The 15,544-nt window shown below is 47.0% G+C and overlaps 1 protein-coding gene across 2 annotated transcripts in view; it reads left to right on the top strand.

The window, feature by feature from the left end:
- The first annotated feature begins 994 nt into the window (after positions 1-994).
- Positions 995-15,544, top strand: part of LOC124231329 (biotin--protein ligase-like) — a 198,889-nt gene continuing 184,339 nt past the window's right edge. Inside the window, exon 1 of one of the 2 annotated variants that reach the window (XM_046648065.1) lies at positions 995-1,104. Coding sequence is in view for 1 of the 2 variants with exons in the window: in XM_046648064.1 (XP_046504020.1) it covers positions 15,356-15,544 (189 nt within the window). In the remaining variant the exon portion in view is untranslated. Of the gene's footprint in view, positions 1,105-15,314 lie in introns of those variants that run through there. The other variant, XM_046648064.1, reaches the window with a different exon arrangement.

Raw genomic sequence — 15,544 nt, 5'->3', positions numbered from 1 at the left:
ATTTAAGATTCCTTCCTTCCTTCCTTCCTGATTGGCCCTGAGCTAACATCTGCTGCCAATCCTCCTCTTTTTGCTGAGGAAGACTGGCCCTGAGCTAACATCCATGCCCATCTTCTTCTACTTTATATGTGGGATGCCTACCACAACATGGCATGCCATGCGGTGCCATGTCTGCACCCGGGATCCAAACTGGCGAACCTCGGGCCGCCGAGAAGCGGAACATGAGCACTTAACCGCTGTGCAACCAGGCGGGCCCCAAAAGTGGAATATTTTGTATTCATCAAAAATCATGTTATTGAAGATATCAGTTCCAATCACCCCTGAATTCCAGCTCTCCTATTTACCAGAAACCTCAGCAGTGATGGGAAATTCTCACCTGAGATTTTCTCTGACCTAGAGTTATTCTGGAAACCATTCATAAGCGCTTCCCCAGAGGTCAGACATGATTCCTTTCCCCAAATGCTTAGACTTTCCATTTATTTCCTTCTCTTTCGGGGGAGTACTGGAATAGACACTGTGTGTCAGTCTGGGTCAGACTACAGGATAACGAATTCCCTATTCCCCAAAACAGACAGGGGGAAGCCTCAAGTCCTTGTTTGAAATTGCTGTGCTGAAAACGAAGGTTTCAGGGTTCAGAGGGCAGAATTAAGACTCCATCCATCCAGCCTTAGGGTTGCCATGGAAATCTGCCTGTGCCCTTAGTAAAGGACAGTAAGAGTTAAGTATCCAGATTTCAGTTACTCTTGTAATGAAGGAAGGAGTAACACTGGGGAAAGAAGTCCACTGAGTAAACAACTTGAGCCCATACTCTGTACCTCCTTCTCCAAACACCCTAACACAAGTAGCCCACTTGGGCGACTTTTCTCTCATTGAGCAAAACCTTCAGCCAACGTCACTATGTGCCAGGAATAAAGACAGATCCGGCCCCTGCCCCCAAGGTTTTCCAGTCTCCAGGGGAAGGCAGACACGCACGGTACAAACACTTGCAAAGGGGTGAGTGTTGTTGCAGCGGAGGTGGGAGGGAGCCTGTCTTAGCCTAGGAGTGGAGGAGGCCCATCCCCAGGAGGTGACATTTTGGCATTTAAATGAAGACCTAAAGGACAGGTAGGCGGATGTTGGGGATGTTGGCGAGGCAGTGTTCTGGGCAGCCAAGCGGAGGAGGGCAGCGAGAAGGGCGCTCTGGACGAGCCAAATATCCGGGCCAGTGGGGCCAGTCGTGGCCGGAGCCGGCTGGAGCGCGGTCAGGGTTAGGGGCCGCGCGCGCCTCGGCAGCGGGGCCCCTCCGAGGGGTCTGCTGTCCTGGCCTTTCCCACCGACTGTTTCCCACGCCCCCGCTGCCACCTGCTCGGTGCTGGGCGGCGACGCCTCGGCCGCCTCGGGTGCATTTCGGCGGCGGCCGCCCACTCCGTTGGCCGCGGCGCTGGGCGCAGGTGCGGGCGCGGAGGCCGGGAGCGCGGCGGCGGGGGTCCGGCTCGGCCCACGGGGACGTGCGGCGCTGATTCCTTGGGCTTGGTCTTGCCAGGTAAGGGGTCGAGGCCCCTGGGCTGCAGCTCCTCCCGGGGCACTAGGCACACGCTGGTGGGTGGGCCAGATACTCCTGCTCGGGTTTCCCGCTTCGATCCTCCTGTTTACCCCCCTAGGGGGAGTTTTTTTTTTTTTATAGAAAAGAATATTTTAATCACGGCTTGCTCTTTTGATTTTGCTTTTCTCTCATTCGAGATGCCCGATGGGGTCTGAATGCAATCACCCTTCCAGGGCTGGAATCTTGTAGAAAGCAGGCTGCAGAAGGCAGAGTTCCAATTCAGCGGCATCATCTGCTCTTGGCTTCTCCAGCAAAGGGCTCTATTTACTATTTCATAAACACAGAACACGCTGGCCCTGTGGTTACTGAGTTGCTTCTTCCCTTTCCACAGTCTGAATTTCTCTTTTAATGCCACCAGATTTACTGTTATTTTATTACAAACTGCCTGCAGTGCGTTTGCGGCTAAGAAGCAGGGTTTGCATAAACGCATTGTAAAAAATCACAGGTTGACTTGTACAGCCAGGGACATCAACAAGGGGCATGGTGGCTTTGCTGCCCCCCTTCCTGGAGACTCGATACTGGTGCCTCTGTGGAAACATAAATGCTGTGAGAACAAGGAAGCAAGGCCACGGGCTGGGAACTTGAGCTGTATACAATGTTCCCGTTCTCCCACAGGTTTTTCCCACCAAACTTCCCTTTCCAGACCCATGAAATTTACAGTAGTAAAGGTTTATAATAGGTATGACTTTTTTTTCCCCCCCTTTTAAGCAGTGATTGGCTTTCCCTAAGCACAGAAGTCTCACTTCCCAGGAGAAAATGTTTAGGTTGGCAGAGGGAGAAGAGAAAATTCTGTTATGACGTCACTCATCGGCCCCTTGTCATGGTGTTTTCAGAGGACGCATCTGTGCCGGGTGTTACCACAGTGTATGTCATTTCAGGCTATCTAGTTGTTGATAGTTACTGTCATCTGTGCGTTGGGTGACTCCATACTCCCAAGGCACTCTGCCTGAGGACACTTAGTTTTTGACCCCTCAGTGCCTTTACTGTCCCCATTGTCCCTTGATGCCCCTCTGGTTGTCGCTGTGGTCTTTCCTGCCCCGTCTCAGGGCTAAGATAGGTGCTGTTCTCGATTCTACCCAGATGATCAGGCTGCAGTTTCTCTCCAATGTTTCTGTCCTCCGTCCTACACGATGGGGGATCCTACAGTATATCTTCTGACTTAATGTGATAGAAACTATTTAAAGCAGCAGCCCAGGACTGGATGCTGACTTCAGTTTAAATCTCATTCCGTCGGGAGATGAAATGACTTAACCTGAAGGGGTGGTTCAAGTGGTAGAGACGTCAAGCGCTGTGACTGACAAGCTGAGGAAAATTTTTAGGTGAACCCGCTTTTCCATGCCTGAGAAAGACAGCGGGGTCTAAGGGAAAGGAGCCTCACTTTGTGTAGACCTCAGAGCCCGAGTTTGCTGCTCTGTTAAAAAGAGGTAATAATACCCCAGAGTTCTCACGAGGATGAAATGAAAGCACCTTCCCCTTTATTCCCTTCCTATTGACTGGGTCCAGGTGGGCTGATCCTTGATCAGAGCAGTCACCCCCCAGCTGTGTGCCCATGCTCCGTCTTCATCTCATGGCCACATCCTCGTGGATGCTATTATTCCTGCAGTAGAGCAGTGGAAAGAGAGACCCTTGCCCATGTTCACATGGCCACTGAATGCATTCACGTGTCGGTGTGGGGAGTTGGGGGTCTGCGGCAATACTTGAATCCAGCATGCCTGACTCTGGATCCTGGCCTCTATAACTTCACTATACTAACTATACGGCGCTCAGGCTCAGCCCCGGACTGCTGAGGGATGCGCTGTTAATGCTTTTTCTCATTTTGTTTGTAAAGGTTTTAGTCAGTTTCCCCATTCATTCATCTGATCTCCATAATCGGCCCTTTAAACCTGAGGCCTTTACTCAGGAAATGGGACCGGATGGTTAGGAAGACAATCAGTGATGTACTCCGTGTACCTGGAGCGTCAGTAGTCACTTGTTTGCAGTTAGGTCTCCGAACCATTGAGATGGTTTAGTCTTGAGGCTGCTGAGTGTTCGTGTGTGTGTGTGTGTGTGTGTGTGTGTGTGTGTGTGTTGGGGGGGGGGGTTGTCTGATCTTCTGGAAGCTTATGGTACTAATTGCCCCAACTGGAGGTTCTGTTTGATGGGCAGGAAGCTCCTCACAGATGCTGACTCCCCTCCCCCACCCAGGAAGGAATTTGACGTGCCCGGGACGTAAAGGACCACTCCCCTCTGCTGGATGGAGATCAACTTGCTTTCAATAGAGACAGTTTTGTGACCACTTCGCTCTCTAGTGGCCAACTGGGTAAAAGAGATAACAGTGCTACCTCCTTTTACACATGGAGACATGAGCCAGTTTAGTTTCAAAAAGTTGATTGAGCACCTACGCCGTGCTGGCACAGTGCTCAATACCAGGGATATGAAGGTGGGTCAGAGGTCACTGCAAATCACATCCTTGTAAGTGGAATCACGTGTAAATGTATTAGGACCCCCCAGAACTTTAGAGCTTGAGGGGGCAGTTAGAGATGATCTGGTTTGTGTTTCTCCTTTTTTTTTAAAAAAACAGTTGAAAAACTGGGTTCCAGAGAGATGAACTGATGTGCTGGAGATGTGCTAGTTAAGGACAGAGAAAAAAAAATGCCAGTGAAATTCAGTTGCAAAAATAGTACAGAGTTCTTCACCCAGATTCCTCCAGTATTAACATCTTACACAACCGTGGGTTAGTGCAATACTAATTAAGCCACGGACTTCAGATCGCCCCAATTTTTCCACTGAAGTCCTTTTTCTGTTCTAGGATCCAATCCAGGGTACCACATTGCGTTTAGACCCTGTAATTTTTACCTTTGGGTTTTCCTAGTCTTGAGATTCCTTAAAACAGTAATGAATTGGTGACATTCAGCTGTGACAGTGTATCTCAAGCCTCTTTTGTCTTCTGGTATATGCTTTGTGCGTTTTCAGAGCCAGCTGCTTGCCCAGTGGTCTCCGTGAAATCCCACTTGGTGTGTCCAAGTTCCGGATGACCCCAGCCTGTCCAGTATCTGGATACAGAAGGCTGTCCTGGGGCTAGCAGTGGCACACCCCGAACCTTCTGCCGCTGTTCCTCTTGGATCTTGAGTCTCATTTCAAGGTATTAATGTTGTGCATAGAGCATTCTTCGCTCTCCGGTGCCTAGTTTATCCAGTGAAGGACTTTGGAGACAGAAAGAGATAAATTCAACCCCCAGCTTCCCCACTTAGTCATTGGACCTTGACCAAGTCTCCCAGTGGTGCTAAAATTCCATTTCCTCCGCAAGATGGAGACAGTAGGCACCCTGCTGGGTTATTGAGTGGGTTAAATGAAAGAATGGACAGTGAGCTTGGTGTGATGTGGAATGAATGAATGGACGGATGGATGGCACTAAGGGGAGACCAGGCCAGGAGGGTGCAATGGAAGGTCTTGAACGCCAGGCAAGACCCCCTGAACTTCCTGGTGGGCAGAGGCAGACACTGAAGGGTCTGGGAAGGGGAGCGATGGGCTCAGAGCCGCACTTTAGAAGGTCAAGTGTGGAGGTGCGCTGGATTAAGCAGAGCTGTGGGACACGCGAGGGTGTCGTGTTAGCTCTGATGAGAGCAGAATGGGGGCCTGGACTGGGGGCGTGGTGGTGGGAAAGAGAGATGCTCGAGAGACCGTGCGGAGGTGCCCTCCACTGATACAGGAATAAAGAGGATGCGGGGTGGAGGGGAGTAAGGACTCCAAGATGACTGAATTCTAGGTCCAGTGAAAAGGAGACTGTGATGTCATTAACAGTAGAGAAATCAGAATAAAGAGGTAAGTTGTGGGAAAAAATGTTATTTGGTTTTACTCATGTTGCATTTGAGACACTAACAGAATATCCAAGTAAAGATATGTAGAGGCGATGATCCTGGCAGTGGAGCCTGGGAGAGGCCAGAGCTGGCAAGGAGAATCTGAGCATCACGCCCAGGAGGGTGGTGCTGAAACCGAGGGCAAGTGAAACCACCAAAGGAGAGGCCAGAAGTTGGGGGCAAAGACCCACTTATACCCAGTGCTTCAAAGGAGGGTCAGAGAGACACAGAAGGGGTTACTGGGAAGTAGGATGTATTAGTCAGCTCCGGCTGCCTAACAGAGTACCACAGACTAGGGCACTTAGACAGAAGAAATTTATTTCCTTACAGTCCCGAGGCTCAAAGTCCAAGATCAAGGTGTCAGCAGGGTTGGTTTCTTCTGAGGCCTCTCTCCTTGGCTTGTAGACGGCTATCTTCTCCCTGTGTCTTCACCTGGTCTTCCTTATGTGTCCTAATCTCTTAGAAGGCCACCAATCATACTGGATTAGGGCCCATCTATATTTTTACCTTAATCACCATTTTACCTGAATCACCACTTTAAAGGCCCTCTCTCCAAACACAGTCACGTTCTGAGGCACTGAGGGTTAGGATTTCAACGTGAGAATTTTAGGGGGAAACAATTCAGCCCATACACAGGAATAGAAATGGAAAAGTGAATTTTGAAAGAACTCAAGGGAAGAGTTTCAGAAAGGACAAGGGCTGGCTACTGGCATGTTTCTTCTCAGATCCACTCACCCTCGTGCCTCTTCCTCCTCTTTCCCCTGATTCTCAAGGAGCGAGGGCCCTTTGAGGTTCCTCTTCTGTTTGGCTTCCACTGAGGTTCAGCCAAGGGGATGGTAGGAGGCCAGAGGAATGGGGAAGCCAGGGGAATTTCCCCCTTCTCTCTAGCTCTGGCCAGGTCTCCAGCAGGAACTGTTTTCCCTGTGGCTCCATCTGCCACAGGACAGATGTGTGAGGTTCAGGCTTCCACCAGGAGACCCTGGCTCCCAGGCTGAGGTCACTCCATCTCCTTGCGGTGTGTAGCGGCTTTCTACTATTTCTATTCTCTGGGTTGCCTCACTGTCCTGTGTTTGGCGTGTGAGCACCTTCATCGTGTCTGTAGCCAATTCTGAATACTTAAATTCCCCGTTTGAACATCTAGAGTGGTTTGTTCCCTGACTGGTGGAGACATGATGGCCAGGAAGGCAAATGCTGCAGAAGATGGAAGGATGAAAACTGGACACGGCTAGATCTTTGAGACATGAGGGTAGAAGCTACAATTCTGGGGATGAACAAGGGGATCCTTGTCTATCTGATGGGTTTATACCAATTCTCACTAAGGTTTTAGTGTATATACTTTTGAGATTGAGCACCTTTTCATGTTTATTGGCCAAATGGGTATACTGTCTCTGAAGCGCTTGATCAAGTCGTGAGCACCTCTTCTTTTTTCCTGACTTTCTCTTATTGGAGTTCTTTATAACTGTATTCTAGACATGGATCCGTTATCAGTTGTGTTATCTGATAAAAGTTATCTGTCTCATGTTCTCATTCCATGCCTTCTCATCTATAATGTATTACCTATTCTCCTTCCACAACTTGTCTTTTTTACAGTGTCTCTTAATAGAGGTTCTTAATTTTAACATATCAATCTTTTCCTTTAAAATTAGCATTCTTGGGCCAGCCCCGGTGGCCTAGTGGTTAAGTTTGGTGAGCTCTGCTTCAGCAGCCAGGGCTTTGTTCCTGGCACTGACCTACACCACTCGTCTGTCGGTGGCCACGCTGTGGTGGCGGCTCACCTATAAAAAGAGGAAGACTGGCAGCAGATGTTAGCTCAGGGCAAATCTCCCTCAGCAATAAATACATAAATAAAATTAGTTTCTTAGTATCTCGATTAACTAGTCTTTCCTTATTTGGAGGTCACAAAGATATTCTATATTTTAAAAGCTTTATAGTGTTTCCTTTTTTAATCACAAGATTTTTTTAAATAAAGGGAATAAAGTCGGGGCTGGCCCCGTGGCCAAGTGGTTAAGTGCATGCCTTCTGCTTCAGTGGCCCAGGGTTTCGCTGGTTCAGATCCTGGGCGCAGACGTGGTACCACTCTTCAGGCCATGCTGAGGCGGCGTCCCACATGCCACAACTAGGAGGACCTACAACTAAAATACACAACTAGGTGCTGGGGGGATTTGGGGAGAAAAAGCAGAAAGAAAAAAGAAAAGAAAAAAGAAGACTGACAACAGTTGTTAGCACAGGTGCCAATCTTTAAAAAAAAAAAAAGGGAATAGAGTCAATTAACTGTTAAAGGACAGAGCAAAACCGATTCCCGGACTCTTTCGATTCCTGTATGCCACACCTTCCCCATCTCTTTACTTTTTCTTCTTTTAACGTTTCTTCCTCCTGAAGTACATCCCTTAGTGAGGGTCTGTATGTGGTAAACTCTCTCAAGTCATTGTATTTCTGAAAACATTTTTTGTTGTTGTTGTTCTCAGCTTGAATGCTAGTTTGGGCAGGTACGCAGTTCTAGGCTGAGTTGTTTTCTCTCAGTATTTCGAAGCTATTATTCCACTGTCTTCTATGCAACTCCTCTGACTGTGAAGTAATCTGTCTTCTTTCTCAGGTAGCTTTGGAGAGTGACTCTCTCCTTGGCAGTCTTCAGTCCCACTCTGCTGAATCTAGGTTTCAATTTGTATTTATTACATTTGGTATTTTGGGTTAACTGTGGAAAATAAACTGCACATTTGACTTAAAAGCAAGAACTGCTTGGGAGGTAGGTAGGTAAGAAGGAAGGAAGGAAAGAAAGGATGACAGGAAGGGAGGAAGGAAGGAAGGGAGGAAGGGAGGAAGGAAGGTTTGTGCTTAGCATATGCCAGATCTTGAACACTCAACCTCACAGGTGTCCTTTGCACATGACTGTGGCCTCCCCTCACTCCACAAAGTGCCCCCTGCCCAGGAGGGAAGAGCGGGCTTGTGCCACAGTTGAGGGGGGAGACCTCATGAGGCCAGTCAGGAGGGAAAGGTAGAACTTGTGGTCGTGAGACTTCAAAAGGCTACCTGAAAGGGGTCACAGTGTTTGCCCAGAAAAACATTTAGGATCGATCATTTTGTGGAGCATTTTTCTGTCTCCAACGACTCACATGTAGTACTATCTTTTTTTTTTTTTGAGGAAGATTAGTCCTGAGCTAACATCTGTTGCCAATCCTCCTCTTTTTGCTGAGGAAGACTGGCCCTGAGCTAACATCCGTGCCCATCTTCCTCTACTTTATACGTGGGACGCCTGCCACAGCATGGCTTGCCAAGCAGTGCCATGTCTGCACCCGGGATCTGAACCGGCGAACCCTGGGCTGCGGAAGGGTTAACTGCTGCGCCACCGGACCGGCCCCTCACATGTAATACTATCTTATATGGAGGAACTGAGTTCTTTCTCCTCCTCTGTGGACATACCGCCCCCACATACATATCTGTATATTCATAGATACGGTTTTCCAGAGTTCATAACTGCTCTCCTTCGTTAGACAGACAAGGGAGGAGGGGCAGGGTCTGCCTGCAGTGGGTATTCGGGACGTGGGCCAGACCTCAAGTCCTTCTCAAATTAAATCTCCTTTTTAGGTACTGCAATTGCCTGAACAAACAATTCCTATAAATCTAGCAAATAAAACTTAGCAGTATGGCAAATCTAATCTTCACTTAGATGTTTCTATACTGTTCAGAAACTCAGTAAGATTTCAACTTAAAAGCAAGTACCTGGGGCTGGCCCCGTGGCTGAGTGGTTAAGTTCGCGCGCTCCGCTGCAGGCGGCCCAGTGTTTCGTTGGTTCGAATCCTGGGCGCGGACATGGCACTGCTCATCAGACCACGCTGAGGCAGCGTCCCACATGCCACAACTAGAGGGACCCACAACGAAGAATATACAACGCTGTACCGGGGGGGCTTTGGGGAGAAAAAGGGGAAAAAATAAAAAAATCTTTAAAAAAAAAAAAAAAAGCAAGTACCTGTTTCAAAGCAGTTATAAGGCTGTCCCTGAAACAGCCACATGCTCTGACACATTTCAGGTGTATAAATACCAAATACACATAGATTGTTTATTAATCCAGAAACATAAATCTATGGTTTTGGCTCTTCCAAGCCTTTCTATACTTAACTCAAAATTTTATTGGATTAGGAGATGGATGCTCTTAAAGAAAACAGTCACTGTCCCAGTTGACTGAGATCATTTATCTTTGGAGTTTTTTGCTGGTTTTTTAATGAGATGCTGAGTTGTCAGCTACTGTCATTACGTCAGTGACTGTGCAATCTCAAGGAGCGAGTTCAGTTAGCCCCTCTCGGGATTTGTGTCCAAGCATTACCTATTTCTGCCTGCTCAGAGGAGCCTGCAGCTCCCAGACAGGCTGATCAATTCTCAAGATGTATTTAATTTTTAAGATCTCTGGATCTAATGACATCTTGTACTTTCTCAGAGTGTTAGGACCATCCAGCTCTTCAGGAGCTTAAAACGAGATCCGATTGACTTCTGGTTGTGTCTTGTGGCTCTCTCTGCTGTGGCACACAGCTTATGAGGTCTTTGTACTGGGGCTCCTTTGGGTCAGAAACAGCCTTCTAAAGGGAGAATTTACAATTTACTAATCTTCAGCAATATAATAAATGAGTCAATTATACAAACATAACCAAATAATAAGACTCAACTACAGCATATTTTATTGTACTTTCTTGTATGATACTTAAACTTTTATTGTGGCTCATCATGGACTCATGGCTCTTCATAAATTTGATGCATTTCAATTTGGTACTCAGATTGTCCTAATTTGGCAAGTGGGCGTTCCTTTGGGCTGGCTCCAGTATTCTTTTGACACGACCCTATTTTTCTCGAAAGCTGTCCTGCTTTCTAGCATGAGGTGTCCTGGCTTATCAGGTACCTCCCTTAACACCTGAATTGGCCATTTCTCCAAGGATCTCTAGTTCTTTTTAATGGAAAAAATAGCATGCATACCAGGATCTGAGCACTATGGCGCATTCTGGGGTAAAGTTACTCTGAGGCCATCTCAATGGATAAAACTAGAAAAGCCTTTCTTTTTCTCTTAAAGACATGAGTTCACATGAACTATTTTCAATAGTTTAAGGTGTTCTAACTTAAAGTTCTTTTGATCCTCTAATTTTATCTGCTCTTTATTTTGCATAATTAATAAAATAGCTCTTTGCTTGATTTGACAGTGTGATTGTTCTAAAACAATTGATAGTAATATGAGCATTAGAGCTACTCAGTAGAGATCAAGGTTGTCTGCACAGTTTCTTTAGTTTTTAGTGTCCCGGGAAGGATGTGGTAATTCATCATCTCGTTCAGTCCAGCTCTTCAAATATGCATCTGATGGAGAGTTCGGTTCCCTTGGTTCATTTTGCTTTCAACTTGAGGCTACTGTTATTCTAAGAGGTGAGAGTTTTCTTAGAAGGTGGTAGAATTTAGCAAGCAGTCTCTAGCCACCTTTAGATACTGAATTACCGGAGGAGGGTCCATCTTGCCATTCCATTTTGAAATCAGTTCAGTCTACAACGTTCTGTAAAAGTTTCATCACTAGCGCCTCCATCTATTGTCACTTAAAACGTAGTTAAAAGAGTCATATATGGATGATCTCTAGCCAGACTAACTGGTTCTGCCTATTATTAAATTTCTGATATTAGAAAGTACACATTTTACACAGTTGGTAAATACATTTTAACTATACTCAATCCTATCTGAAAACTTAGATCTTGGGCCGGCCTCGTGGCCAAGTGGTTAAGTTTGTGCGCTATGCTTCAGCAGCCCAGGGTTTCACCGGTTCAGATCCTGGGTGTGGACGTGGCACCGCTCTTCAGGCCATGCTGAGGTGGCATCCCACATAGCACAACCCGAAGGACCAACAGCTAGAATATACAATGTACGGGGGGGCGGGGGGGGGGGGGGGGGGGGGGGGGGGGGGGGGAGGGGGGGGGGGGGGGAGGGGGAGAAGAGAAGACTGGCAACAGATGTTAGCTCAGGTACCAATCTTTAAAATAAAAACAAAACTTAGATCTTGTTTTAAAATATATGTAGCATTCTCTTAAAAATTTAACATAGTATGTTACATATTGTTATACCAAGATTTATAGTAAATAAATTCAAACAATTCTCTCAGTTAACATTATCTTGACCTCCTTCTAGTCAATGTTTATTTTTACTGCAGGGAGCTAGCTATATTTTGACATTCCATATAATGAAGAAATAATGACACATTACATATAGGCTCTGAAGGTTTTATGTGAAAGCATCTTTTAATTCTTGGGTCAAAATTCACATCTTGCCTTGACCATTATCCATATTTTTTTTTTTTTTGAGGAAGATTAGCCCTGAGCTAACTACTGCCAATCCTCCTCTTTTTGCTGAGGAAGACTGGCCCTGAGCTAACATCTGTGTCCATTTTCCTCTACTTTATATATGGGACGCCTACCAGAGCATGGCCTGACAAGCAGTGCCATGTCCTCACCTGGGATCCGAACCAGGGAACCCCGGGCCGCTGAAGGGAAATGTGCACACTTAACTGCTGTGCCACCAGGCCGGCCCGTTATCTGTATTTTTAGTTATAGACAACTCTGGTGTAGAACTCAGAGTCTTTTTGATAAATATAAAACTTCCCAAAGCAATAATATTAGAAAAATAACCAAAGTTTATAAAAATAAAATGCAATTAAATTAAAAAAATTCTTTAATACAAAATTTACCCATCTGGAATAAATACTTTTAAAAATTGGGATTCCAAAATTAATCTTTGACCAAGGGTAGCGGTGGTTCGTTTGATCCCTACCTTAATAGGGCCTGAGCATTTGCTAATCAGCAAGATTTAAAATGCCAACTTTTTTTCCCTTTGAGGCCCTGACCATGGCCCAAGCCTTTAATCTGTTCTTTCTCCCATAGCTTGCTTCTATCAGTCCAAATTGCATTTTTCTTTTTGAGTTTAAACCAATAATAAAAAAGGATTATTGGTTTAAAATGGCTTAATTCACTTAACTTTTAACTGCATACACAGATGATCACCTTGACACTTTCTGGCTAATAAACACAGATCACAAAATTGCATATTCAAAGAGAAGCTCTTCACATTTTATATTTTTTACCAACAAAAGCCTCATAATTTCAGTCAAATATCTATTTAAATTATTTTCTTAGAGGGCACTTTTTCAAACAGATGGTCATTCTTGAGACCCTGGGGTCTCTGAACATCATTTGTTTTTAACACTCCAACACTGTTGTGGAGGGAAGAGATTCTTTTATCTATAAAACAGAGAGTTTGTCCTTTAACTGCTAAATGTGAACAGTTTACAGTGACAGCGATTTCAATTTCAGCATCTACTCAATGCTTCTTACTAGATGGGGATTCTTTATTTCAAAAACAAACCATCCTCCCCAGCTCTGGCCACGTGACTGATTGGCGCCGGGAATGCTTTCCGAGTTCAGACAGGGCTAATGCAGTCTGAAGGCTCCCCCTGGGGAGGGGCAGTCATCCGTTTAATGGGGGGCGGACAGCTTCCTCTAGTGGAGTGACATTCTTTTGGTTAACACCCTGCCTCATCCCCAAACCATCATTTCCAGGCTATGCCTCTTAAGGGCAGGAGACTGGAGCCTATGGGTCTGGGAAGGCTTTTCCTGAAGACAGCCAGTCAGATTTTAATGGGGTACTGGGTTACTGAGGTGATCTTCAGTGGCTGGCTGGTAACCGCTCCATCCTTTCTGCATTGACGTTCTTATAATTAACAAAGTCCTGCTTTTAAATTCCTAGTCTGTGGTTTTATTCTCCACAACAATTTGGAAGAGTCTCGTTAAGACTCTGGAGCAGCGCAGACCCAGGAAATGACAGGTGGTCTTTAGCATGCTTCTCAAACTTAATGTGCTTGTGAATTAACTGGGGGTTGTGTTAAAGGGCAGATTCGGATTCAGTGGGTCTGGGTTGGGGCCTGGGATTTTCCATTTCTAGCAAGCTCCCAGGTGACGCCCATGCTGCTGGTCCAAGGACCAGACTTTGAGTCGCGAGGGACTATAGGCTGTGAAGCAGGTACACACACAGTAAGATCCCCTCATATCTTAGTTTTGCATCCTTCCCCGTTTCTTTTGCTCTGTGGGGATGATGAAGCTAAGTTCCATGCCTGAGCCTTCTTCATCATTTTAGGTAGGATCATAAACAGAGCCTGCTGTGTGACTGTTTGACTTCTCTTACTCCTCCCCTTCTATCTGCCTTCCTGTATTCCTTCCCCGTGTGAATGGTGTCAGTGCTCCTCAATGTAAGGGTCAGGAAGGGACCTCACCCCCTTCTCAATTCATGTTGACCCACTGTGATCCTCATTCCTTATAACCCAGAACTGGTAGACAGACTGACCCCCACATTTTCCAGTGATGTCCTCTGAGATCATGCCATCTTGGAGCACCTAAGGGTAAACCTGGAAAATTCCCATTCTGGCCAGATGGAGTTGTGGTGTCTGTGGGAGGGTGAGGTTGCAAAGCTGTTAAGGAACTTGGAAAAACTGGAGATGCTTGTGACCTTCAGGTAAAGAGATGACCTCTCCTTACCTAGCAGGGGTGGAGAGACTGGTCCTTAGAGCTGTAATTCAGCAGGCTCCAAGAAGGCCATCTCAAGTGTTTGTCCGGTAAAACACTTAGGCCTTACCATTTTGCTAAGCTTTTTCACTAATTCCAACTTACAGCCCCACGTTATCATGGCAGGGCAGAGTCCCTCTCAGAGCGGACTCTCTCATTTATTTCTCTAATGACACCATTTCAGGTCCTGTTACCATGCAGGAACCCACTTCCCAACTGCCACGTCCTGTAGGGAAGTGTAGGATATGGCTTCGGCCCTGCTCATCGCTCTGGTCTTTCTTCTCTTTCTGTGATGCTTACTTTGTTTTTGAGCCCAATTCTTTCTTTTTGGATTCTCTCTCTTTTTAAATCTATGGTTGCTATACACAATGGGCAGAATTCATTATATCATTTGAGCAGAAGTCTGATGTTCTGAAGTGGGCTTTCTATACTCCTATCTTAAAGCAGATGCATAAATGTCAGGGTACTTTAAAAATCTATCCCTGGATGAAGTAAGATTAGGAAGTGGTGTCCCTCATTGCTTTAACTGCATTATGCCACTCACAGTGAAAATCTGTGCTCTGCTTCAGAGCTGTGGAGGGCATTATTCTTTACATACTGCCTTTGAAAAAGATGAGGTTTCACGAGAGAAATCTCATGTCAGCGTGAGGAATAATTATGCTTCTCTTAGGGGACAAGAACACTGTGAATCATAACTGATGTCTCCCTTTTTCTACTGGTCTGAGGATGCTCACCGTCAAAACTGGTGGCCCACATGTACAAGAATAGGCAGCTTTTTTAGTGCTGATCTGTCTTCAACTTGTTTCCTGCCCTTATGTTAAAATATGACTCTCTCTCTATATATATTATTGCATTGTATGAATTTATGTAATTTATCTTAAAATCCTTTTTGCATGAAGGCCTAGTATCATCTAATCAAAACAGCTTCACCTTATTTTCCCAACTGTACTGGGTAGAGGCTGCGTGTGCTGGCACACTGACTCCCGGTATGGTGCTGGTTAATTAGCGTTACGGACATAGACACAGCCCCTTCCTCAATCTGCCTCCCACTCCTCAAGGAAGGGAGGCCGGACTCTGGCTTAAACAGGCCAGGCAGCCACTGAGCCTACCCCTTGGTCCCCAACGTGTCACCAGCCCCAGCATCTCTCGTCTCCCTCCATCACCCCCTCCCATCCGAGCCCGCGCGGCCTCCCGTCGCTATCACCCCCGGATTCCCCTCGCGCGGCCTCCCGTCTCCCTCCATCACCGCCTTGGGGCGGCCTCTCCCAGGCGGCGCGGCCTCTTCCGGCCTCGGGAGGGCGGGCGGGGGCGGGGCCGGGGGCCGGTGGTGCGAGCGTCCCGGGCCCGCGCCCCGCCGCCGGCGGCCGGCCATGCTCATCACGCTGTGCTACCTGTACCTGTGGGCGCGCTGGGGGCGCCGGCCCGCCGCGCTCGTGCGCGCCACGGTGCAGCGGCTGCGCGCCTCGCGCTGCTCCTTCACCTTCTGCGGCGCGGCCGCGCTGCCCCGGGGCGCCCGCGTGTGCCTGAGCCGCGGCGGCCGCGTCTTCTGCGTCGGCGAG

The sequence above is a fragment of the Equus quagga genome, chromosome 21 (genome assembly GCF_021613505.1).
Source record: "Equus quagga isolate Etosha38 chromosome 21, UCLA_HA_Equagga_1.0, whole genome shotgun sequence".
NCBI classification, from domain to species: Eukaryota; Metazoa; Chordata; class Mammalia; order Perissodactyla; family Equidae; genus Equus; species Equus quagga.
Note: the sequence above shows the minus strand (reverse complement) of the source record. Positions and strands in the feature narration are given on the sequence as shown.